This window comes from Equus asinus, chromosome 16 (genome assembly GCF_041296235.1).
Source record: "Equus asinus isolate D_3611 breed Donkey chromosome 16, EquAss-T2T_v2, whole genome shotgun sequence".
Lineage (NCBI taxonomy): Eukaryota > Metazoa > Chordata > Mammalia > Perissodactyla > Equidae > Equus > Equus asinus.
The window spans coordinates 5,512,608-5,537,707 of NC_091805.1; the positions used below are offsets into that span (position 1 = coordinate 5,512,608).

At 41.2% G+C, this 25,100-nt stretch overlaps 1 protein-coding gene across 24 annotated transcripts in view; it reads left to right on the plus strand.

The window, feature by feature from the left end:
• The window catches only part of SGIP1 (SH3GL interacting endocytic adaptor 1), a 198,835-nt gene that overhangs the window by 160,031 nt on the left and 13,704 nt on the right, over positions 1-25,100 (plus strand). For all 24 annotated transcript variants that reach the window (XM_070486531.1, XM_070486521.1, XM_070486519.1 and 21 more), the window contains 2 exons: positions 8,870-8,981; positions 24,798-24,953. In XM_070486531.1, coding sequence (XP_070342632.1) covers positions 8,870-8,981; positions 24,798-24,953 — 268 coding nt within the window. The remainder of the gene's footprint in view (positions 1-8,869; positions 8,982-24,797; positions 24,954-25,100) is intronic.

The window sequence follows — 25,100 nt, forward strand, 5'->3', positions numbered from 1 at the left end:
TAAAAAATTCTGTCTTTCTTCCTGTTGCATTTCTTGGATTACTGGGGAGGCTGAATTTGTTTTTGTACTTTTTTAGCCATTTATGGTTCTTCAGCGAATGTTTGTTCTTTTCTAAAAGTCTTGATGTTTCCCACTTGAACCTGAGAATATCTCTAATGTTGGCGGTCCTTCAAGTAGCCACCACTTCTCTGAAAACACATCCCAGACTTTCCACAGAGAAACATCCTCCACCTGCCAACGTGCTTGGGTGTCCTTTGGGACCTCTCATTCTCCCCATCCCTTGACAGATTCCTTCCTCCTTCTCCTGGTGTTCTTAGACCCCGGTCACTGTCCCCTACCATTGGCCATGAGCCTGTGTGGTTTGAAGGCTGGCCCGGGGTGTCTCCAGCTTCTCCGATGTGTGGAAGCCCCTGACTATATTCAGCTCAAGGACTGCCCACGTGCTCACGGGAGAACACCTCCCCTGCCCTGACCAGGCTCTCGAGCCTCCCTTTCCTGTCCTCTCTTGCTTTGCGTGGCCCTTACTGGATGTTTTCCCACATATCTTGATTAGACCACCCCTACTGGGGGCGCTGCACGTATTATTCACTGAGTGTAAATTTGAAGAAAGAAAGAAACTATTATCCTTCAGCAAAACCAGTGCCTTAAAGTTTTTTCCAAGAGAGTTGATGAGGTGTCCAAGGACATTCACATCCACGGCCCTTTTAAAACTGTAAACCAGTGCTTCTCAAACACTTTATTCATATCCCCTCCCTTACCCAGGGACACTTTTTAGAACTTTGTTTTCCCTTAATTGCTCCCCAGTAGAATTTTAATATCATGGTGGTACCATACATCTGCTTATGTACTTATGTACATCTGTGTGCTTTATACAGAAAAAAGTAAGATTTCTTTCACCTTCCCCCAAGAACCAGGCTTCGGCCCCTTTGGGGTGATACTGCTCCATTAAGAATGCAGGCTGTGCATCCAGCTGGATCTTGGAGCAAAGCTCCCTGACATGAGTGGGTGAACGTTAATAATACAGGCTAGGGTGTAAGAAGACAATTGACATTAAATCTGGTTTTCAGTCTCAGCGCCTCTACTTACTGCTGAGCAATTACCTTGAGCAAATTATTTAATTTCACTAAGCTTCAATTTCCTCAGTGGTAAAATACCCATAGTAATGGTACGTACCTCAGAGAGAGATTTCGAGAGGAGAAGACGTAACGCACGTGAAGTATTCCGCATGGCGCCATCACGTGAAGGGCTCTACGTAAATTAGCTCTTAACGTCATTATTCATATTCTTTGTAGTACCGCGCTCTAGCAGGCTCGGGTTCAGATGCTGGATCAAAAAAACTCTCCATCCTGTCTATATGGAGAAATTGTCTAGGATTTGGTCATGTGAGTCCTCATACCGAAGACATTTTCCTTATGACTTTGTCTCCTTCCTCGTGTCCATTGTTCACAATAGTCCCTGTGTTGAATATGCTTGATGGGAGTTTGATGATGAAAACGAAGTTTAATTTTCCTGTTTTCTGAGTCAAACAGATCATTTCAGGAAGTTAAGCAGGGCATTAATCTTGGATGATGGTTTGGGAATTGTAAGCAAAGACCCAATTTGAAGAAAATTCTCTATAAACCCTGTTGGCTGACCATGTTTCTGGACTGAGTGGAATTTGAAAAGCAAGAAATGTATGCAAGTGAAATATATATATATAAAATGTTTATATATATAAATATAAATAAATATATATATATAAAATGTTTATATATATAAATATAAATAAATATATATATATAAAATGAAGAGGAAGACTGAAAATAACTCTAATCTTTTTTACTCCCAGAAATTCAGTATCCTTAACTCCATCCTGTAATAACTGATGTCCTTAAGCATGCCTTCCGCATGTTTGAAGGCAAATGCCTTGCACACTGAAAAGCATGTAACAGGTGTCACTCACCCAGTGCCACTGTGGGTTGAGATGAGGCCTGGGGGGCTTCTTATATGGCAAGAGCTTGGGGTTAAGTGGACCCACACCAAATCCTGACTCTGTCACTTACTTCCTGTGAGAATGGGGGCACACGACGATCTTCCTTCAGACTCTGTTTGTTGATCTGTAATATGTGGTAACGCCTATCTGGGCACAGGATTGTGGTGATAATTAAACAGCGCACTGAGTGTAAAGCATCAAAGACAGTGCTCAGCTCACAGCAGGTCCTCAGGAATGAGACCGAGGCCTCCTCCTCTGAGATTTGCCCCTTTTCCTCCTTCTGGCACTCAGCAAGTCAATTGATGCTACCATCTCAGGAGGTGAGAAGCCAAAGCAGCACTTGGGGAAGTGCCTGGGCTTCTTGAAGCCTCCATTGGAGCATCTTCAAAATAGTAATAATAATATGTTTTTCCTAAGTGTGAGGATTCAATGAGGTCATGCATGTGAAACATCTAGCATAGTCCTTGGAACATATACGAAAGGTATATGTTCAGTTTAGCCCCCATCACAGCTTTATTATTTATTAGAGCAGGCTATGGCATTCATTAGACTACCAAAAACTCTAAAATAGACAAAAACACAAATATACCAAAAATACACAAAATATTTTATTTATAGGTTTTTATATGCAACATATAACACGTAAACACATATATACGACATACACATATATAAGATATAGTTCATATAATTTAAGCCAACTAGTTTATGTAAAATTGTAACATTCAAGGATGTAGAGAAAAAGAAAAAAGCAACATTTTATATGTAATAACTTTTCTCTCACTCTTTTTCTTACAAACCTATCCTAAAAATTTTTTGAAGGAAAGCTGCTGTGATTTTTAAAAAGTAATGTTAGTTTATTAATTATCACTTCAGCTGAGGTTCACAAAGTCGCAAGATCACTACCCTCCTTCTAAATTGGAGCTCTCGTGATGCAATTCTTCCTGCTGACCTCAGAGGGGCTTCTAACCTTCCACCTGCCCTCATGTGCAAAGTGCATCTGGTGTTGAGGGGAGCCTGAAACAGTGTATTACATGCAGTGATTGCCAGGCAAACTCTTCGCCGCTGCTAGTGACAATAGCTGTCATTTATTGGGTGCTGATTAGATGCTGGCATCAGACTTACACGTGCTGGTGTTTCTCTTTCCCAACGTCTTTATCAGCATCTTTGCGGTTATTGGATTTTGTAGGAAGGTAAATACCAACATGACAGGGAAGTATTATAACATTCGTCCCCCTTCTAATATCGCTTCTCCCCAATTGACACCAGCATCCACGCCATCTGTCCCCATTCCTGACATAACGCAGGTCAGTCAGTTTCCCCATGAACCACTGCCTCACAGTGGGCGTACCGTGCGGATGCAGAGCCCATTTCTTGGAAAATGAAAGTGCCGGGCTCAGAAAGGATACAGGATTCCGTGAAGTCAACAAAAATGTTGGTGTAAAGCTCTTTGGGTCACACTCAAAGTCACTGTCAATTGAGGATTTGGCAGAAATAAAACTATTAATAACTGAAGAGGAAGAAAAAAAGGAAGCTTACACCATAGCCATTTCAAAAGAAAATCAAGAAACTGAAAGGCCCTTAGGAAAATTTATAAAACTCTCAATTAACTCAGCAATAATGGCTCACTTTATGATCATGAATCAAAGCAAATCTGAACCTAGACTGTGTTTAGAGCTGTAATACAATTTTACCGGAAAAATATGCCCTTCCTCAAAATATCAACAGAAATCATTTTTTTCATTCTAAGAACTCATTAGTTATTTGATCGTGGTTTGTTAACAAAAGATTTTTATGCAAATTTAGTTTGACTAGAGTCCCAATCAAACCTTTTTATCATTTTATACTATGAAATTTTAGGAAGTGTTTAAATACATTCATTTTTAAGTGACTTTTTTCTGACACTGACTATCCTCAGATAACAAGGACATTCCTGTATCATCATATTCAATCCTTACAACTTCTGTAGAAACTGCTATCTCCATTTTACAAAATGATGAAGCTAAACCTCAGAGAGGTTAAGTAATTTGCCCAAGGTCACACAGTAAGTGATAAAGTCAGGATTCAAATTTAATTTAGTCTGATTCCAACATTCTTTGTCTTTATCACTACATTATACAGAATATACTCTGTAAATTATCATAGAATGGAGTATCATTTATCTTTTTACTAATTCTAACTAATATGATCCACTTTTTTTTTAAGAGAAAGCTAACTCCATATCTACTCTCTGCGGCTTCCCACAATTCCTGGAATTTCTTCTGTCTTCTTTTATGCATTCTGAGACTTTCTGTTGCCTCTGTCGGTTGGTTCCATCTCCCGCATTCTCATTCCTGGCCGTAAGGGTTACTGGGCTCTCGCCCGGCAGGCCCGGTGGAGTGGGCAGTTATTTGGGTTGGTTGACTGCAAGGGTGGGATCAGTCTTATCGACAAACAAGCCAGCTCTCTCTGCTGCCCATCCTTCAGGTTGCTCTCAAAGTGATTGTTTCTAACCCCCGATGGACAGAAGGGAAAATTTGCAGTTCTGGTGACACCTGGTGTTGGTCAGTGCACATCCTCCCTACAGCCAGGTGAGGTTGCTGGTGCCAAGATCAACGTCCGCTGTAATGGAGGTGCAGCTAGAATCAGCGAGCTGCCAGGGTCAAATATTAATGACAGCGTGCGATCAAGACCGACGCGCATGCCTCTGATGCGCTCTACTGTAACAGCAAAGTAGAACAGCTGGAAGTCTGGGTGGCATGCTCTCTGAATTGGAGCTACCTACTTAAGCTCTCAAAGTTTCTGCATCTGTAAGAAAGGGATGTTAGGGGCCGGTCTGCAGTCGAGTGCTTAAGTTCCCACGCTCCAACCTGGAGGCCTGGGGCTCACTGGTTCCCATCCCGGCCAGGATCTAGGAGCTGCTCATCAAGCCATGCTGTGACGACATCCCACATAGAGGAGCTAGAATGACTTACAGCTAGGCCCCACCTCCTCACACCATCGCGTTGGGCATTAAGTGTTTAGCATATGAATTTTGGGGGACGCAAGCATTCCGACTCTAGCACCACAGATGTTCTTGTGCATCATTACCCTGGAGAGTTTGGTCTTTAGCTCGTGGTTAAGTGTTCCGGTTGCTGGCTGATGGGCTTTAAAACAAAGCACACAAAAAGCAGTGAAAGCTTCATTCCTAGTGATCCATCTGTTACTCATCCACTGACGCAGCCCAATAAGGGAAATGTTTGAACCCAACTGTAGCAAGTTGATGGTCAACTAAACCCCCAAATATTTTTTCACATGTTCTTCTGCCAAACCAGTTTTCCCCAAACCACAATTGTTTGGTTAACTTTTTTTTTTTAAAGATTTTATTTTTTTCCTTTTTCTCCCCAAAGCCCCCCAGTACATAGTTGTATATTCTTCGTTGTGGGTCCTTCTAGTTGTGGCATGTGGGACGCTGCCTCAGCGTGGTTTGATGAGCAGTGCCATGTCCGTGCCCAGGATTCGAACCAACGAAACACTGGGCCGCCTGCAGCAGAGCACGTGAACTTAAACACTCGGCCACGGGGCCAGCCCCTGTTTGGTTAACTTTTAATCTTGATATATAAGAATTCCACATTTGTTTTTGCTGATATTTTTCTTATCATTTCCAGTCCAGTATTCCAAAAGTTTGAGATAATTTTGAGTACTTTCAATGAGTCTGTCATTATTTAAGATAATCTCTGTATTATCTTAAATTGTGATAATAATCTTAAAAGTAGCTAATCATTATTGAGGGCTTACTATGGATCAAGCACTGTGTTAAATGTCTTAACCTCATTCTATCCTCAGAACAGGCCTACAAAGTGGGTATTACTATATCATCCTTGCCAAAGATCATACAGATGGCAAGTGTCGGAATCAAGGCTCAACCCCAGGAATGTCTAATGCCAAATCCCAACCTCTTAGCCACTACAGTGTGCCATTTCTGAACATCTTTTCTAGTTTTATCCAAGGCACTGGAGAGCCCAGACTAAGGATAGGTCTCTGGGATATTCTACCAGAGGCTTCCTTCTCAATGGACAGAAAGCCACTGATTCATGCTCGTTGGATATGATGATTCGTCTAATTGTCGATTCACTTGGCAAGACTATTATCTACTCAACTTTTCCTATTTTATTCACAAGAATATCATAGAAGACTTTTAAATGCTTTGCAGAACTAAAGAAATATCATGCCTATGACATTCCTTTTATCTACTAATATCTGCATTTCTTTCTAACTTTATCTTTTTCTTTCTGAGAGTTCTCCTCACTTACTTTATTGTCTCCTTCACTAAATTATCCACTGCACTGTAGCTAGAGTGATCTAAACTCAAGCCCTATTATAAACTCCCTACTTCAAATATTTCAGAGGCCTCCCGTCTTCTAGAGGGTGTCTTAACCCCTGTTCCAGGAACCCCAAGGACTTCAAGAAATTAGTAATTCTATTTCAGATTATTTAAATGCTGTATATATGTGCGTGCTCTGAAAAGCATCCACAGATTTGTATTAGATTATCAAAAAGTAACTCTAATTTTGATGCCCATAAATCACTTATACAATAAAGACAAATTTTCCTAAATATTTATACAGAACTCTTCATGATCTAATTCCTAACCCCCCAAGCCTTGTCTCACCCTTCAATACCTGCCACATTCACGCACACACACATACACACAAATAAGACCACACGTCCTGTGGTTTCTCAAAATGCCATGTGTTTGCTCAGTTCCTCATGTATGTACATGCTGGGCTTTCTTCCTTTCCCCTCATGAGATCTGACTCATCTTCAAACCTTGGTTCCAGTATCACTTTCTCGATGAACCCTGCCCTCTCCTATCCAAGCAGCATGAAGTGTTTTCATAGAGATTTGCTTGTAGCACTCTTAAAGCCTTTACCAGATTGCTCTAATTATTTGATTGCAGATCTATCTATCCAATCACATCGTGGCTATGACCTGGATATAATGGTAAGAATCAAAACAATGGCCTCTGCTCAGCGCATCGTGTTTATTTATAGATGTGCCCAAATTTTACCTTCCTGAGATCCAACAAGGAAAGCTTTGATGTGGATTTAATGAGAGGTCAATGTAATCCTGGCTCTGTTTTATGAACTGCAGAGGTCCCATAAAGGAAGCTCATGTCATCATTCCTTCCTTCTAAAAGTTTACAGTCTTGGGGGTGACAAAGACTTAGACGTGCATACTTCCCCTTAAGACTCCCCCGATGGTGCTGTAATTGTTTGCTTCTCCTCCAATGGCCCTGTAATTGACTACCCAGGCGGCAAACTAATGTAGTCCTCAGAGCCTAAACTATGAACTCTACATTTCTGGGTACCAGCCTTGAATATTCTGCATACCAGCTGTGCAAGTTGTATAAACTCAGCCTTGGTTCCGCCAACTACAAAATGAAGATAATGCTTACTTCACATCTTTACATAGATAATCGCAAAACACATAGTAAGTCTGCAACAGATAATGGTGATGGAGATAATGCTGGTAGTGAATATTGATGATAATGACAATAATGATATTAACATGTTGAACTGTAGCTCCTTGAGGACAAGGATTATGCTTATTTATCTTTGAATCCCCAGCACCTACCATGGTGCCTTGTACGTAGTAGATAGTAAGCAAATGTTTGTTAATGATCAATTACCAAGCTCAAGATATCAAAAGACAAGGGAAGATAGAAAAACCAGAGACTAGAGTGAACTAGCATTGTCAAGGAAAATCGAATTAAGGAGGGAGATGTACAAAGTGTAGATTGAGTCAGAGCCAGAGAAGAGGACGAAAGTTACTGAAGGTGAAGGGTCAAATATGTCATCTGGGCAGGGAAGGGAAGGGAAGGGAGAATGCGTGTTGTTTATAGGAAGGAGAAGCAGTGAGCTTGCGACATAATGAAATACTTCGTCGTAACTGAAACTTTACTGTTCCGTACCACGCCTAGAGATTAACAACAAAGACAACGGTCTACACTTTGCTCCCTTTGGAAACCTCAGGTCATATCAAAACTGCACAAAACTATGTTTAATTTAGACAGACTGTGTTGTCTAATGGGAAAAACATGAACTTTGCAGGGCAGCAAATCTAGGTTTGAATTTTAGTTTTGCCACTTAAAGAACTGTGTTATCTTGCGCAGGTCACTTACGTCTTTGAGCTTCAGTTTTCTCTTCTGTAAAATGAGAATAATAATGCTTGTCCCACAGGCTGGTCTGGGGCTTGAATGAGATAATCCTCGTAAGGTATCCAGAGCAGTGCCTGGTATGCAGCAGGTGTTCAATAAACAGGAGAGCTGCTGTCTTTTTTAATAGTGTGAATTGATGCATTTGTGTGTTTGTGCTGAGTCAAGGTGTACATTTTGGTTGTGTGTGTTTTTGGACATGTAAACTTCAGCCTGCTTGATCTGAGGTAATTGGGCTTTTTGAAATGGAAATAATCTGGAAAAGAACATGTGTAACATGGTACCCCATGACTGTTTCTCCTTTAAAATGAAGAAATGCCAAAAGTTTTGAGTGTTTGGGCAACTATGTAGGGTGAATGCTCAAATAGGAAACTAATGATTTCCTGTATTAATTACCTGCTGTACAAACTGTCATGCAAATACTGCCCTATGCTTTATGTAAAGCATTGAAAGCCTCTATGGCTTTATTCTCTGCTTGGATTTTTTTCTGTGGTAAAATACATAATGGAATTAATTTCAAGTGTGTTTGTCTGTAAGGCAGCCAAATATTTCCTTTTAAATACTTGAGCTCTATGTTGAATATTTAGAGTTCTGGTTCTTAGCACATTACATGTCTTTTCAGTAACAGATTTCACCCTGTGATCCTCTAATGGACTTTTAGTCCTACATACACTAAGGTGTCCCTGTGTCCATAATAAAGGAAAGTCTTTCATTTCCTGCAGGTTCTTCCAGAGGACCCAGCCCCCTTACCATGGGCGCCCAGGACACCCTGCCCGTTGCAGCAGCATTTACAGAAACGGTCAACGCCTACTTCAAGGGAGCAGATCCAAGCAAGTAAGCCTGGGCTGTCGGCTTGATCTACTGTAGTCTCCAAACTCTATCTTATTCATTGTGGGAACCCTAAATATAACTAGTTCATTCCTTATCTTAAAACCAAAAGAAAGCCAGTGAACAATAACAGGTGGCATACCCAGAATGGAGGAGCAAAACTAATTAGGAATATTAATTCACTGCTTTAAAGAAAATCTTCCAGAAGGTCCAAGAATCTAATATCTCACTATCTAGAGATCTCTGATTCAGTTTTGGTCACAAGCTACAGAAAACCCTAACTGAAGTCTATCAGCAGTGAGAAAATGTATTATCTAGATCTAGATCTGAATGTCTAGATCTTGTCTTTATTGTCGTAGTCTTTCCTGGACATATGGGAATCACCCACATACAAATTGAAACAACGGTGCATTGGAATGAGAAGCTGGAAAATAAACACCTTTCCATAACACGTAGATTAGTAAGAGGACAAGTTATATATTACCCTTACTAAGTAAGGAAAAGTTGACAAGACAAATTATAATCACAGCAAAGTGTAAATTCTAGGGGAAAATGCACCACCTTCCATCGTCATGAGCCTGATTTCTCCTGTATCCCTACGCAGAGACAGTGGACTAGACTGAATGCACGTGTAATGTAATTCAATATTTTGTCTTCTTATGAGAAGTTCCATGGATAGGGTTCAGGAAGTCCGTGGATTCCCTGAAATCTGTGGGATATATTGGATGTAAGATATTTTGCATATCTTGTGTGTGTGCGCATATGTGCATTTGTCCACAAAGAGCGTCTACAGCATTCAGCAATTTCATAAAGCGGTTCATGATCCAAAAAAAAAGTTAAGAGTGATTATTGATCTACACTGAAAACTAACCACCTAAGTCAAACTGGTTTTCAAGTGTGTCACTAATGCAATTACGAATCTGACTGTGATGGATATACAAAGGGCAGACCTGGGTAAGCAGAGAATTGCTCTTTATTTTTTACTAACAAGGACTGGGGTTTAGAAAATCTTAGAATCCTTGGAAATAAGAATGAGAGAAAAAATTAAATGAGCATTTAGAACACTAGACTATTTTATATAGAACTTGGATCTCTACATATAATTTAAGTGGGAATCTGTATGATTAATCATGAATTCTTTTTACACTTCAGAAACATTCATATTTTGAAGTCTAAATCTAACAATATTATGCTAGGAAACTAGGATAATTAGTAACTCCACCTTTAAGTGTCCTGCCTAGCCAATGGGGTCTGTCAACCTCCCTAAATGTCACGTCCTTTTAAACAACATTTAGGTTTTATTCTAGGTCCAGAGTATTACAGAAAAACAACACTGTGGACCCTGGTGTCTTGGTCGATTTGGGCTGCTATAACAGACTACCATAGACTGGGTGGCTTATAAACAACAGAAATCTATTTCTCACAGTTCTGGAGGCCGGAAGTCCAAGATCAAGGCACTGGCAGATTCGGTGTCTAGTGAGAGCCAGCTTCCTGGTTCACAGTAACCTTATGTGGTGGAAGGGGCTGGGCTCTGTGGGGTCTCTTTTCTAAAGGCACTGATCTCATTTATGAGGGCCCTACCACCATGACCTAATCGCCTTCCAACAGCCCCACCTCCAAATACCATCACATTGGGGATTGGGTGTCAACATATAAATTTTGGGAGGACACAAACATTCAGTCTGCAGCACTCTGGTTTCTCCCATGTCTTTCCTCTTTAATCTCCAGAGCAGGAAGGTCATTTGCCAGCCACATCCACATATCCATAGAAATTAAAGCTACCTCATACAGAGGGTGCATTTGAACTGTTAGCACAAGTGAGGACCATGAGCGTGGGTGGTATATATGCTTTATAGACATACATACATGTTTGTTCTGCAGACTCTTCTTTGAACAAAGAATTTGCATAACTTCCTGTCATACCACTTGTAAGGACTACTTATGACTGACAGACCTAGACCTTAGGAAGCTCAGGCTGACCTGAGTTGAGAAAAGAGGGTAGAAACACAGCTTAAAAAATATAGGAGTAGTCAGGAGGGCAGAGGGCTATCTGTAGTGGAGTGAAAAACACTGGGAATCACACAAGAATGAATTCTTTCTTGTCTGCTTACTAATTGGCTTTCATTCTTTCATTTATTCAGAGAGACTAATTGGTAGTGGGGGTACTTCCACTTTTGCCACCCCCCCAAATCTATTCTCAATGTATCGCGTCACTCCTTTGCTCAAAATCCTCCTATCTTGGTCAATGTAAAAATGAAACAGTCTATATTGGTCTACAAGGCCCTATGTGATCTGTCCTTTGAGACCCCTACCCCGTCCCAGTTGCCACCTCTCTGATCTTGTCTCCATCACTCACTGCCTTATTCAGTCCCTCTAGCCACACTGTCTTCACGGCTATTTCTCTTGCATCACCCCAACCCCATCGGCATCCCAGGGTCTTAGCATTTGTTGCTCCTTCGACCCTGGTGAAACCTTCTCCCAGCCAACTGAGTGACTTGTCCCCTCACTTCCCTTGTGATTCTTCAGCAGATTTACCAGAGGCCTTCCCTGTCCATCCTAGGTACAATGGCCACACTCCTCTCCATCCACTGTTAACGCTTCCTTCCTCCTTACCTCACTTTCTCTTTTTCCATAGCCCTTCTCTCTAACTAGCATGTTACATGTTCTCAGTGTCCACTGGCTCTCTCTTCCCCCACTGGAATGTAAGCTCCATGACACCTGGGACCTTGAGCATTTTGTTAATTACTGTATCCTCAGCACCTAAAACCGGACCTGGCATGGAGTACTCAATGCACATTTGCTAAACAAGTTCAGTTACTCACCTAACGTTTACAGAATGGCTACTATGTGCCTGCCATTGTGCTAGATGGGATGTATTGCGGGTGAAGACAGTTGATACGGAAAATAAGACTTGTGCGTAAATATAATAGAAAGTCCACTCTAGGAGGGGTGTAGATGTGATGCAATGGGAGTTAAGAAGCCCTTGATAATAGTCTTTTTTAAATCCCAAGAAGTAGTGTAGCAACCCACCAGTTACCTTGTGCGCCTGTCCCTATACAAGCCGAGTTCTTCATCCTGTGTCAGTTTCCCCAGCACACTACAACAGGCATGCGGGGAGGTCCACACCAGTGAGCCTCTGATATCCATGACCTTGGCATTCCAGTGACGTGGCACTTGAGCCAAATCAATATTAGTGCTTTTCCTATGCCCTTCCAAATGAATTGAGCCTTTGACTTCTGGGTGGCTGCCTATATTGAGTTTGTTTTCGACTGTATTGCCATAAGTAGTTGCAGTATATACTGTTTATTGGTAGAGGGAAAATTCAGTACATTTCATTGAAATTATGAGATCTGAAATTTATGAACAGATCATGAAGTGACATTCTTCTAAATTTAATTTCATCTCCAGGCAGTGAATCATTTTAATTGCTGTTCCTTTGTTATTCATTTTCAAGGAAATAACTCAAGTTCGAAAGTTCGATCGTGGGGTGAGGTGGGGAGGGGGAGGATAAAGCCAAAACCAGCACCACGTGGAGAAATGATGCAGCAAAAGATGTGGATTTGCTTTGCCTGAGCTTCCCTCGACCTGCAGCAAAGCCTTCCCCATTGTTTTCAGACCACACATTGGAAACCAAAATTCACTACCTTAGTTATTACATATTATGATATACAATCCATTCAAATATAGTTACACTCTTTCCGTGAGTATTCAGAACACCTGTAACAGGTATTTTGACATCTGAGTCCTTCTCAGTAGCTCGTAGGCAGAGGACTCCTTGACTTTTGCTTCTGGCGGGGGCACACATCTCCCATTATTAGCTCCTATTTGAACATTGGTGCTAAGGATTAATTCTATAATCCCCCAGACAAACTTAAGTTTCTCAGCGATGTTCTATTCTTTCCTGATCATCATATTTCAATTATTATTCAAGTCTCTGTCTCCCTCCTTAAACTGGAGGTTTGGGCAAGGACCACGTTTGTCCTGTTTCTCACTGCTCATTCTAGTGCATTCCACCATGCCTAGTACATTTTATAGGCACCCTGTATATAATTGCTAAGTGTGTGGATTTTCTTTTAAAACATTTTATTGAGTTCCTCCTCTGCAATGGGTTCTGTGTCGTGCATCTTCATCTTCCCAGAACCTCAGACACAGTACTTGCCTTCACAATAGTAAGTAAGATACGTGCAAGAAACTACAAAATAGTTTTAAAAAAAAAAAAAAATCTGTGCATTTGTCCAAGGAGCCTAGAGAAAGGAAAAACGAAGGAAGTCTGAATGGAAAGGATATTAAGGAAAGCCTGCCTTCGAACTAAGTCTTGAAATATGAAAAGGAGTTTGTCTAGTACCTGAGCAGATGAAAGGGGATTATAAACAAAGGAAAGGAAGCTGCATACGCCCAGAGGATGTACTCTCAGAAAAGAAGACAGTGGCTTGCTTATCAAAGCAGCACATAGAAGCCATAGTTTATGAGAGGGATGCATTTCTCATGGTCTCACATAAATCAAATTCACACGTTGGCTGACCAAGATTGGCCGGCATTTCTGTTGACTGGCTAACACGGCGCTTCCTGTGGCAGATAGGGAGAGACGAGTTTGTAAGTCACTTGGCCAGTTGACTTTGAAATTTTGCCATTCTTGACAAACGTTTCATTTGTGGGGATGCACATGACTTCAAGTTTTATTCATAAAGTAAGTTAGTTAATATTTCCCTATTGCAGTATTTAAGATTTCCATAATTCAAACTCACGTGAAATGTAGCCACATTGCGTACTGATAGGAGCAATCATTAAGGTTGAACAAAGATTTTCCTTTTGTGAGTGTAGGTTGAAAATAATAATTTTCACATAGAAAACTTGAGATCAGCTTAGACATTGGATGGATTAATAAATCAGCAAAGATCTGACTCTGACAGTTGAGACACAGCCCAGAAACGTAACATAAGTAAGGAGGCTTGGTGCTTATATTGGCTCATATTGACTACTTCTCTCATCGTCCACCCAGCACTATAAGCCCTGTGAGAGAAGGGGCTGTTTTGCTCATTTTTTAATTGCCTCCCTACTCAAAAAACAAACAAACAGAAAGCAACTTACATAGTTAGGAGCTAATAAATGTTTATTGACTTAATAATTGCCACCTCCTCCCCTTACTGACTTGCTTTCAAAAGAGAAGTTTTATCCCCCACCAAGACACCCTTGGATCTCATTTTCAGCAAACTGGAAAAGAATCTGAGCAGATACCCATCCATTAGAAAACCTTTGGGTCACCACTGCTAACAATATGCTGAGTGATGCTAGGCACCGAAGGTTAATTGAACAAGTGATCTGACTAATTACTGTTTTCTTCTAGAGTTGTCAGACAATATTCTGCATGTCCACATGTTGAAAAACATCACAAGTAGACTCAGCTTGATGGGAAGTCCAGGCTCAGCACCAGTTCAGCATCAGTAAATCAAGCAAGGTTTATGGATCTAAAAGATAGAGAAGGAAGACAGCAGAGTTAGCACCACACCAGGAGATCAGCAGTATTCTTCAGAAGAGATGGAGGTGCAAATTTCCAGGAACCAAAATTATCATTCAGAGCAGTGCAGAATTACCAATGATAATATCGGGGGGGGGGGGCAGGGGGGAGCATGACAACTTTAGGAAGCTCACTGGCCCTCCACCTCTACCCCAAACCCAGCCTTATACACACAAGGCTATAGCAGTTCTTCACATAAACTATTCTGAATGTGTACCGAGGACCATCTCACCTGAGCCGCATGCGTCTCATCAATCACAGTTACCAGTATACGGATGTGAGCAGTTTTCATTTATTAACCTCGGTTTCCCTAGAGAGTACACTCTTGAGCTCAAAGTTGTAGAACTATGCAAGGGTCAGTTATCCAGAGGAATGGGGAAGTCATAAAGAAGCTGACTCATTTCAAATATTTACTGTTTCCTGAAGAAGAATAATCCTTTTGAGATTTCTGCTTTTGGCCAAGGTAGAGTAACAGGGACCATTTACCTTTCCACCTGAAAATAGCTCAAAAGCGAACAAGATATATGAAACAATGATTTCCAAGACACTGGCCCTCGGGTGAAGGACAGTGCCCCCGGAGAGGCAGGGTGTGCCATATGATTGCCCCAGCTCACTTTCCTGAGAGTTTCCAGGCTGTGGCACAGGGGGAGCCCAGCAGACTCCCAGCTGTCCATGGGGAGGTGTCTCACTGAGGCACACTCCACTACTAGACTGGCTGAGGGGGTGCCAGAGGAAGCCGATGGCCAGTGGGTATTGCTGGCCACCATGCACTGCAGACGCTGGCTGTGGAGGCAGCATACACATGACAGGAGCCTGGTGCTGGAGAGTCCACCTGCCCTGCAGGATCTGGGGCCTGGGGCAGCCATGTGCACTGCAGGAGCCAGATGCCCAGAAGGCTGCCTGTGCTACTGGGCACTAGCAAATCCACACACCGGGGGTGCCACATGCACTGCAGGAGTCACACACAGCCCTCCTGCGCTGCAAGAGCCTGGCACGAGATAAACCCCGAGTACTGCAGAGCCTGCCCAGCCAGCACGCTGGAACAGGAGGGAAAAATCTCTTCTTCCTGCAGTATCTTTCCAGCACCCTCTGCTGACAAAACATGGTGCTCGTTGGCAAAGAAAAAATACATGCAGGGTTCAACAGTAATTTTCTCAGAGCAGGCACTAATTTAATGGAACTATATTGCTTTTATATAGAAATTGATACAATGATTCTAAATTTCATGTGGAAATGCAAAAGACCTACAATAGCCAAAACAACTTTGAAAAAAGAACAAAGTTGATGGACTAACACTACTTAATTTCAGAACTATTACAAAGCTACAGTAATCAAGACAGTGTGGTATTGGTGAAAAGACAGACAAAAAAGATCTGGGGAACAGAATAGAGAATCCAGAAATAGACCCACACATAGATGGAGAACTGAATTTGACCAGAATTGCCAAGTGGAGAAATTCAGTGGAGAAAGGACAGTCTTTTCTCAACAAGTGGCGCTAGAACAATCAAGCATCCATATCCACACACTTAAAAATGAACTTGAATCCGTTCCTCACACCTTATACAGCAATTGACTAAAAATGGGTCATAAAGCTAAATGTAAAGCTAAACGTGAAAAACTTGTAGAAGAAAATACAGGTGAAACTTTTGTGACCTTGGATTGGCAGAGATTTCTTAGACAGGATTCTAAAAAAATAATTAATTGATACAATCCATAAAAGAATAAACTGATCAATTAAAAACTTCTGCCCTTCCAAGGTCCTCTTAGGAGAAAGAAAAAGCAAGTCACAGACTGGGAAAAAAAATCTTTGCCAAGCATGTATCTGATAAGTGATTTGTATACAAAATGTATAAAGAACTCTCAAAATTCAATAAGAAAATAGAAAACTCAATTTAAAAATTGGTAGAAAATTTGAGCAGGCACTTGCCCAAAGCAGGTAACTGATGACAAATAAGAACATGAAAAGATGCTTAAGATCATTAGCCATTAGGGAAATGCAGGTTAAAACAACAATGAGAGAGGGAGAAGATCCAAGATGGCGCCGTGAGTAGTCCTCTTTGTCTCTCGCCCTTCGAGTCTACAATTATTTGGACACTTATCGCTTGACAAAGGATATCCAGACAGCATCTCAGGACGTCTGAGACACCCACGTGACTATACATCGGAAGGCGGATGGACTTTCCTCCGGGAGGATGTGGAAATAGGTGAAAACTCTCCGACCCCGACGGGCAGCCTAGTACCCGCAAGCGGCTTTCTTCCAACGGACGCCCCCAGAGGATCCACACACATCTAGGGCAGGAGCGAGAACACAACAGAGGAGCGACGGTGGAAACAGGTGACCAGAACCCTACCTAAACCCCCCGCAATTACTCCTAAACGCAGAGGGAAACTTTGGAGTTGCACACCTGAGCCCGCGGGGAGAGTCTCTCCCCGCCATTGGCGGGGAGACCCAGCCTGGTGCTCGGGGCGCCCGGAGGGTCCCAGAGAGAGACACGGAGGGCACGGAGGTCTCCCAGCTGCCGTTGCCCGCCCCGTGGGACTAGGGATTGCCGGAGATCTCGGAGAGGACCAGGGCGGGGGGAACTTTCAAAGGCCGGTTCTGCGACCCGGAGGGGAAGCGCCGGAGTTCCGCCAGGCAGCAGACAAAACTCTCTGTCTGCCATTAGCAGAGGGGCCACGCCCAGCATTCAGGGCTCCCGGCAGAGGCCCGGAGAGAATCCCAGAGGGTGGGGCGACCCCCTAGCTGCCGTTGCCCGCCCCGTGAGGCTAGGGATTGCCGGAGATCTCGGAGAGGACTGGGGCTGGAGAGAGTTCCAGAGACCCAGCTTAGTAGCCTAGGGGGAAACCCTACAGGCTCACAGCAGCCTTAGGGAAAGCCTCTGCACAGCACCAGTAGAAGGCACCCAGCCGCCAGCCACAAGGCTGGAAGACCCCAGGGCAAAAGCAGCATAGCTAGGTGTACTAACCACAGACTGTAGAAGATGCCAATAGCTCTCCTGCGACCCATAGAGGACAAGTGAGATTTGGTGGGTGCCAACAGCAACGGAGTGACAAATATAAGTGATCCCACCCCTGGCCGCTGGAAAAGCCCATAACACCGTTGCAGACCCCAAGGAGAGAGCACATCTAGGTGGGCTGCAACAGTAGGCACCTGCAGCCTGAAGCCCCCCGGTGACGGCCCCCACGGCAGAGGAGGGAATCCAAAGGGCCACTGTGGCTACGAAGAGGGGCCCAGGCCCAGTTAGCAACTACGGACAGGGTTCCTGGTTGGTGAAGTATAAACAGCTGCTCCCCCCACCGCAGCAGCTGAAACAAGTGAAAGGAGCAACTAAACTCTATCTCCATGCAGAGGCACAAATCAACAACATCAAGCAATATGAAAAAATACATTAAATCTCCAGAACAGAAAGAAAGTAACAAATACACAGAAAACAATCCCAAAGAAAATGAGATATATAACCTAAATGATGATGACTTCAAAACAGCCATCATTAAGATTCTCAAAGAGTTAAGAGAGAATTCTGACCGACAACTCAACAAGTTCAGGAGCTATGTCACAAAAGAGTTTGATACGATAAAGAAGAACCAAACAGAAATATTGGAAATGAAGAACACAATAGAGGAGATTAAGAAAAATCTAGATGCTCTGAACAGTAGGGCCGATAATATGGAGGAAAGAATTAACAATTTGGAAGATGGCAATATAGAATTGTTGCAGGCAGAGGAGGAGAGAGAAGCAAGACTTAAAAGAAATGAAGAAACTCTCCGAGAATTATCAGACACAATTAGGAGATGCAACGTAAGGATTATAGGTATACCAGAAGGAGAAGAGAAGGAGAAAGGGGCAGAAAACCTATTCAAAGAAATAATGGCTGAGAACTTCCCAAATCTGGTGAGGGAGATGGATCTTCAGGTGACAGAAGCCAATAGATCTCCAAACTTTATCAATGCAAGAAGACCAACTCCACGGCATATGGTAGTGAAGCTAGCAAAAGTCAACGACAAGGAGAAAATATTAAGGACAGCCAGGCAAAAGAAACTAACCTACAAAGGAACCCCCATCAGGCTATCAGCAGATTTCTCAGCAGAAACTTTACAGGCTAGAAGAGAGTGGAATGATATATTCAAAAATCTGAAGGACAAAAATCTACAGCCGAGAATTCTCTACCCAGCGAAAATATCCTTCAAATACGATGGAGAAATAAAAACTTTCCCAGATAAACAAAAATTAAGGGAGTTCATTGCCACAAAACCTCCTCTTCAGGAAATCCTCAGGAAAACCCTCATTCCTGAAAAATCCAAAAAAGGAAAGGGGCTACAAAACCAAGAGCAGAGGAGATAAGTAGAAGGACAACAACAGAGAGTAGCAGCTCTACATCAGAACAGATTAAACCATGGGACGAGAAACAAAGGAAACTGAAGAAAACCGGAAAACGAGACACAAAATGGGAGTGGTAGGCCCCCACATCTCAATAATCACTCTAAATGTAAATGGATTGAACTCCCCAATCAAAAGACACAGAGTGGCAGGATGGATCAAAGAACAAGACCCAACAATATGCTGCCTCCAGGAAACACACCTCAGCCCCAAAGACAAACACAGACTCAGAGTGAAGGGATGGAGAACAATACTCCAAGCTAATAATGAACAAAAGAAAGCAGGTGTCGCTATACTAATATCAGACAAGGTAGATTTCAAAGCAAAACAGATAAAGAAAGATAAAGAGGGACAGTATATAATGATAAAAGGGACTCTCCACCAAGAAGACATAACACTTATAAATATATACGCACCCAACACAGGAGCACCAAAATTTGTAAAGCAACTCTTAATAGAACTAAAAGAAGACATCAACAACAATACAATAATAGTAGGGGACCTCAACACACCATTAACACCAATGGACAGAACATCCAGACAGAAAATCAACAAGGAAATAATAGAATTAAATGAAAAATTAGACCAGATGGACTTAATAGATATATATAGAACACTTCATCCAAAAACAGCAGGTTACACATTCTTCTCAAGTGCACATGGAACATTCTCAAGGATTGACCATATTTTGGGAACCAAAGCAAACATCAATAAATACAAGAGAGTTGAAATAATATCAAGCATCTTTTCTGATCATAACGCTATTAAACTAGAAATCAACTACAAGAAAAAAGCAGAGAAAGGTGCAAAAATGTGGAGACTAAACAACACGCTTCTCAACAAACAATGGATCATTGAAGAAATTAAAGAAGAAATCAAATATTATCTGGAGACAAATGAAAATGAGAACACGACATACCAAATCATTTGGGATGCAGCAAAAGCAGTCCTAAGAGGGAAATTCATTGCAATACAGGCTCACCTCACTAAACAAGAAAAAGCTCACGTAAGCAACCTCAAACGACACCTAACAGAACTAGAAAAAGAAGAACAAACAAAGCCCAGAGTCAGTAGAAGGAGGGAAATAATAAAAATAAGAGCAGAAATAAACGATATTGAAACAAAAAAGACAATAGAAAGGATCAATGAAACAAAGAGTTGGTTCTTCGAAAGAATTAACAAAATTGACAAACCCCTAGCCAGACTCACCAAGAAAAGAAGAGAGAAATCGCAAATTAATAAAATCAGGAATGACAGAGGAGAAATCACAACAGATACCAATGAAATACAAGAGATCATAAGAGAATACTATGAAAAACTATATGCCAACAAATTGAACAACCTGGAAGAAATGGACAAATTCCTAGACTCCTACAATCTTCCCAAACGGAATCAGGAAGAAATGGAGAATCTGAATAGACCAATCACAAGTAAGGAAATAGAAACGGTAATCAAAAACCTCCCCAAAAACAAGAGTCCAGGACCAGACGGCTTCTCTGGAGAATTCTACCAAACATTCAAAGAAGACTTAATACCTATTCTCCTCAAACTGTTCCAGAAAATTGAGAAAGATGGAGAACTCCCTAACACATTCTGTGAAGCCAACATCACTCTGATCCCCAAACCTGACAAGGACAACACAAAGAAGGAGAACTACAGGCCGATATCACTGATGAACATAGATGCAAAAATCCTCAACAAAATTTTGGCAAACCGATTACAGCAATACATCAAAAAGATTATACACCATGATCAAGTGGGATTTATACCAGGGACACAGGGATGGTTCAACATCCGCAAGTCAATCAACGTGATACACTACATCAACAAAATGAAAAACAAAAACCACATGATCATCTCAATAGATGCAGAGAAAGCATTCGACAAGATCCAACACCCATTTATGATAAAAACCCTCAGTAAAATGGGTATAGAAGGAAAGTACCTCAACATAATAAAGGCCATATATGATAGACCCACAGCCAACATCATACTCAATGGACAAAAGCTGAAAGCCATCCCTCTGAGGACAGGAACAAGACAAGGGTGCCCACTTTCACCACTCCTATTCAACATAGTACTGGAGGTGCTGGCCAGAGCAATTCGGCAGGAAAAAGAAATAAAAGGAATCCAAATAGGTAACGAAGAAGTAAAACTCTCGTTGTTTGCAGACGACATGATCCTATACATAGAAAACCCCAAAGAATCCACAGAAAAACTATTAGAAATAATCAACAACTACAGCAAAGTAGCAGGGTATAAAATTAACGTGCATAAATCAGTAGCATTTCTATACACTAACAATAAACTAACAGAAAAAGAACTCAAGAACTCTATCCCATTCACAATCGCAACGAAAAGAATAAAATACCTTGGGATAAACTTAACCAAGGAAGTGAAGGATCTATACAATGAAAACTACAAGACTTTCTTGAAAGAAATAGGCGATGACATAAAGAGATGGAAAAACATTCCTTGCACATGGATTGGAAGAATAAACATAGTTAAAATGTCCATACTACCTAAAGCAATATACAGATTCAATGCTATCCCAATCAGAATCCCAAGAACATTCTTCACAGAAATTGAACAAACAATCCTAAAATTCATATGGGGGAACAAAAGACCGCGAATGGCTAAAGCAATCCTGAGCAAGAAAAACAAAGCCGGCGGAATCACAATCCCCGATTTCAAAACATACTACAAAGCTACAGTGATCAAAACAGCATGGTACTGGTACAAAAACAGGTCCACAGATCAATGGAACAGAATTGAAAGCCCAGAGATAAAACCACACATCTATGGACAGCTAATCTTCGACAAAGGAGCAGAGGGCCTACAATGGAGAAAAGAAAGTCTCTTCAACAAATGGTGCTGGGAAAACTGGACAGCCACATGCAAAAGATTGAAAATCGACCATTCTTTTTCACCACACACCAAAATAAACTCAAAATGGATCAAAGACCTAAAGATTAGGCCTGAGACAATAAGTCTTTTGGAAGAGAATATAGGCAGTACACTCTTTGACATCAGTTTCAAAAGAATCTTTTCGGACACTGTAACTCCTCAGTTGAGGGAAACAATAGAAAGAATAAACAAATGGGACTTCATCAGACTAAAGAGCTTCTTCAAGGCAAGGGAAAACAGGATTGAAACAAAAAAACAGCTCACTAATTGGGAAAAAATATTTACAAGCCACTTATCCGACAAAGGGTTAATCTCCATAATATACAAAGAACTCACACGGCTTAACAACAAAAAAACAAACAACCCGATCAAAAAATGGGCAGAGGACATGAACAGACATTTCTCAAAAGAAGATATGAATATGGCCAATAGACACATGAAAAGATGTTCATCATCGCTAATCATCAGGGAAATGCAAATCAAAACTACACTAAGATATCACCTTACCCCCGTTAGATTGGCAAAAACATCCAAAACCAAGAACGACAAATGTTGGAGAGGTTGTGGAGAAAGAGGAACCCTCATACACTGTTGGTGGGAATGCAAACTGGTACAGCCACTATGGAAAACAGTATGGAGATTTCTCAAAAAGTTAAAAATAGAAATACCCTATGACCCAGCCATCCCATTACTGGGTATCTATCCTAAGAACCTGATATCAGATATCTCAAGAGTCCGTTGCACCCCTATGTTCATCGCAGCATTATTTACAATAGCCAAGACGTGGAACCAGCCTACATGCCCAGAAACTGATGATTGGATAAAGAAGATGTGGTATATATACACAATGGAATACTACTCAGCCAAAAAAAAAAGACGAAATTGGCCCATTCACAACAACGTGGATGGACCTCGAGGGCATTATGTTAAGCGAAATAAGTCAGTCAGAGAAAGACGAACTCTATATGACTCCACTCATAGGTGGAAATTAGTATATTGAGAAGGAGATCTGATCGGTGGTTACCAGGGAAAAGGGGGGGTGGGGGGAGGGTACGGAGGGGGAAGTGGTGTACCCACAACATGACTAACAAAAATGTACAACTGAAATCTCACAAGGTTGTAATCTATCATAACATTAATAAAAAAAAAAAAAGAAAAAAAAAAAAAAGGGATGCTGTAAAATTGGCCAAATTGGGGGAGAAAAGAGTATATTATTGTCATGACCAGAAAGACAAAATCTATAAAGCCTAAATGAGATATAAAGAACATCAATAATTAATTAATAATACCTCAAATATTTATTGTTTCTGAGTGTTCTTGGTAATACAAAGAACAATTTTAAGTACACACAAATTTAAATTAACCCAAATACATAACGAGAAACTATGCCCATATTTGTTTTGTGGGCTTCTTTTATGAGAAAAGATGAAAAATGAATCTCAGTGATAAAACTTTCCACATGAAAGTCTAATCAACCATCTCAGCCATCAGTAGGTGTGAAAGTTATGTTTCCAGATTTTAAATCCTTATTCAGTAAGGTTAACCCTTATCGCTCTTCACCTTTCTAAAATCTCACTTCAAATTTTTTAACTGAATATGTGATTTCCCCTAGAAATGCCGAAAGGAATTTTTATACTGAATGAAATAAAAATAGATGCTGCTGATACATCTAGACCAAAATTAAAAGTCACAGTGAGCAAAAAAAAAAAAACAACAATGAGAAGCCACTACTCACCTATTAGAATGGCTAAAATTCAAAAGATAGATCCTACCAGGTGTTGGTAAGGATGTGGAAAAACTGTACTCTCCTACGCAGCTGTATTTTTCCACTTTAGAAAACAGTTTAGCAGTTTCTTAAAAAGTTAAAGGTGCACCTACCATGTGATCTGGTGATTCCATTCCTGTATACTCATCCAAGAGAAATGACAGCACATGCCCATACAAAGATGGAGCATGCCTCTTCATCACAGCTTTATCTGCAACAGGCAAAAGCTCGGAAGAATCCAAATGTTCTTCAACAGATGAATGAACAACAAAAAACAAAACCTCTGGTACATCCGTATGCTAGCTGGCAGTGAAAAGTTATGAACTATTGATGCATACACTACAAGGAGGAATCTCAAAATAATTATGCTGAGTGGAAGAAGCCAAACCAAAGAAAATTTGCATTCCTTGCGATTCTGTTTATATAACATTTTAGAAAGTGCAAACTAATGTGTAGTGTCAGGAAGCATATTAGCGGTGGCGTAGGGTTGAGGAGTGGAAGGAAGGAGAAGAGCAGGAGAGAGAGATTACAAAAATGCAGGAGGAAAGTTTTAGGAATGTTGGGTATGTCTGTTATCTTGGTTGTATGATGGTTTCACAGTTGTATGCTATGTCAAAAATTACAGAATTTTACACTATAATTGAGAGCCATTTATTATATGTCACTTATACATCAATAAAGCCCTTTTTTAAAAAACAAGATTATTCTTCCTTCCAAAGTATCCTCCTATTGTGTTAACTTATATAATTATTTTACAATTTCAACCAAATAGACGAGCGAATGGAATGAAGATCTAGTTAAGTGGGAAGCCAGAAGTTTACCTCGTGAGAATATAGAAGAACATGCTTGAGGCATGTGTCATGTTACTCAAAGTCAAACAAGTCCTGGAGAACAGTGTGATAACATTGTGTAATTTAATATCTTCAAATATGCTGTCGAAAATTCAGAAGTCAGAGAGAGAACCACCAGAATAGATGATTCTATTTGTAAGGTGAACATTTAGACTTTTCTACAGGAGGGGAAAAGCTGCACTTTTCTTCTTACAGTTCAAAAACACATTTAAAAAAATGGCCACTTTTTTCGGAGGAATATTAAAACAAACCATTGAGTTCTCGGGGCTTAAAAGTGAATTAGCAGTTGAGAGTGGAATTGTAAGAGCTTACGTTTTGGCTCCTCTGCTGCATAATGCCTTTTTCACCACTGTTTTGATTCACACATGTTGACCCATGTTTCCTCTCCTGTGTTTTGATGCGCCAGATGTATTGTGAAGATTACCGGAGAAATGGTGTTGTCCTTTCCTGCCGGCATCACCAGACACTTTGCCAACAACCCATCGCCAGCGGCTCTGACTTTCCGGGTGATAAATTTCAGCAGGTTAGAACACGTCCTGCCAAATCCCCAACTTCTCTGCTGGTAAATATATTTTGCACGAATTTTTTAGAGATGTGTGTGGCTTCGAGCTTTATGCTTAGGTGGGGGATATACCTTAGCAAGAGAGCAGCACTGTAGAGAAATTACCACTGCGCAGATACGTTTGTAGATTCACACCCAGAACTCTCA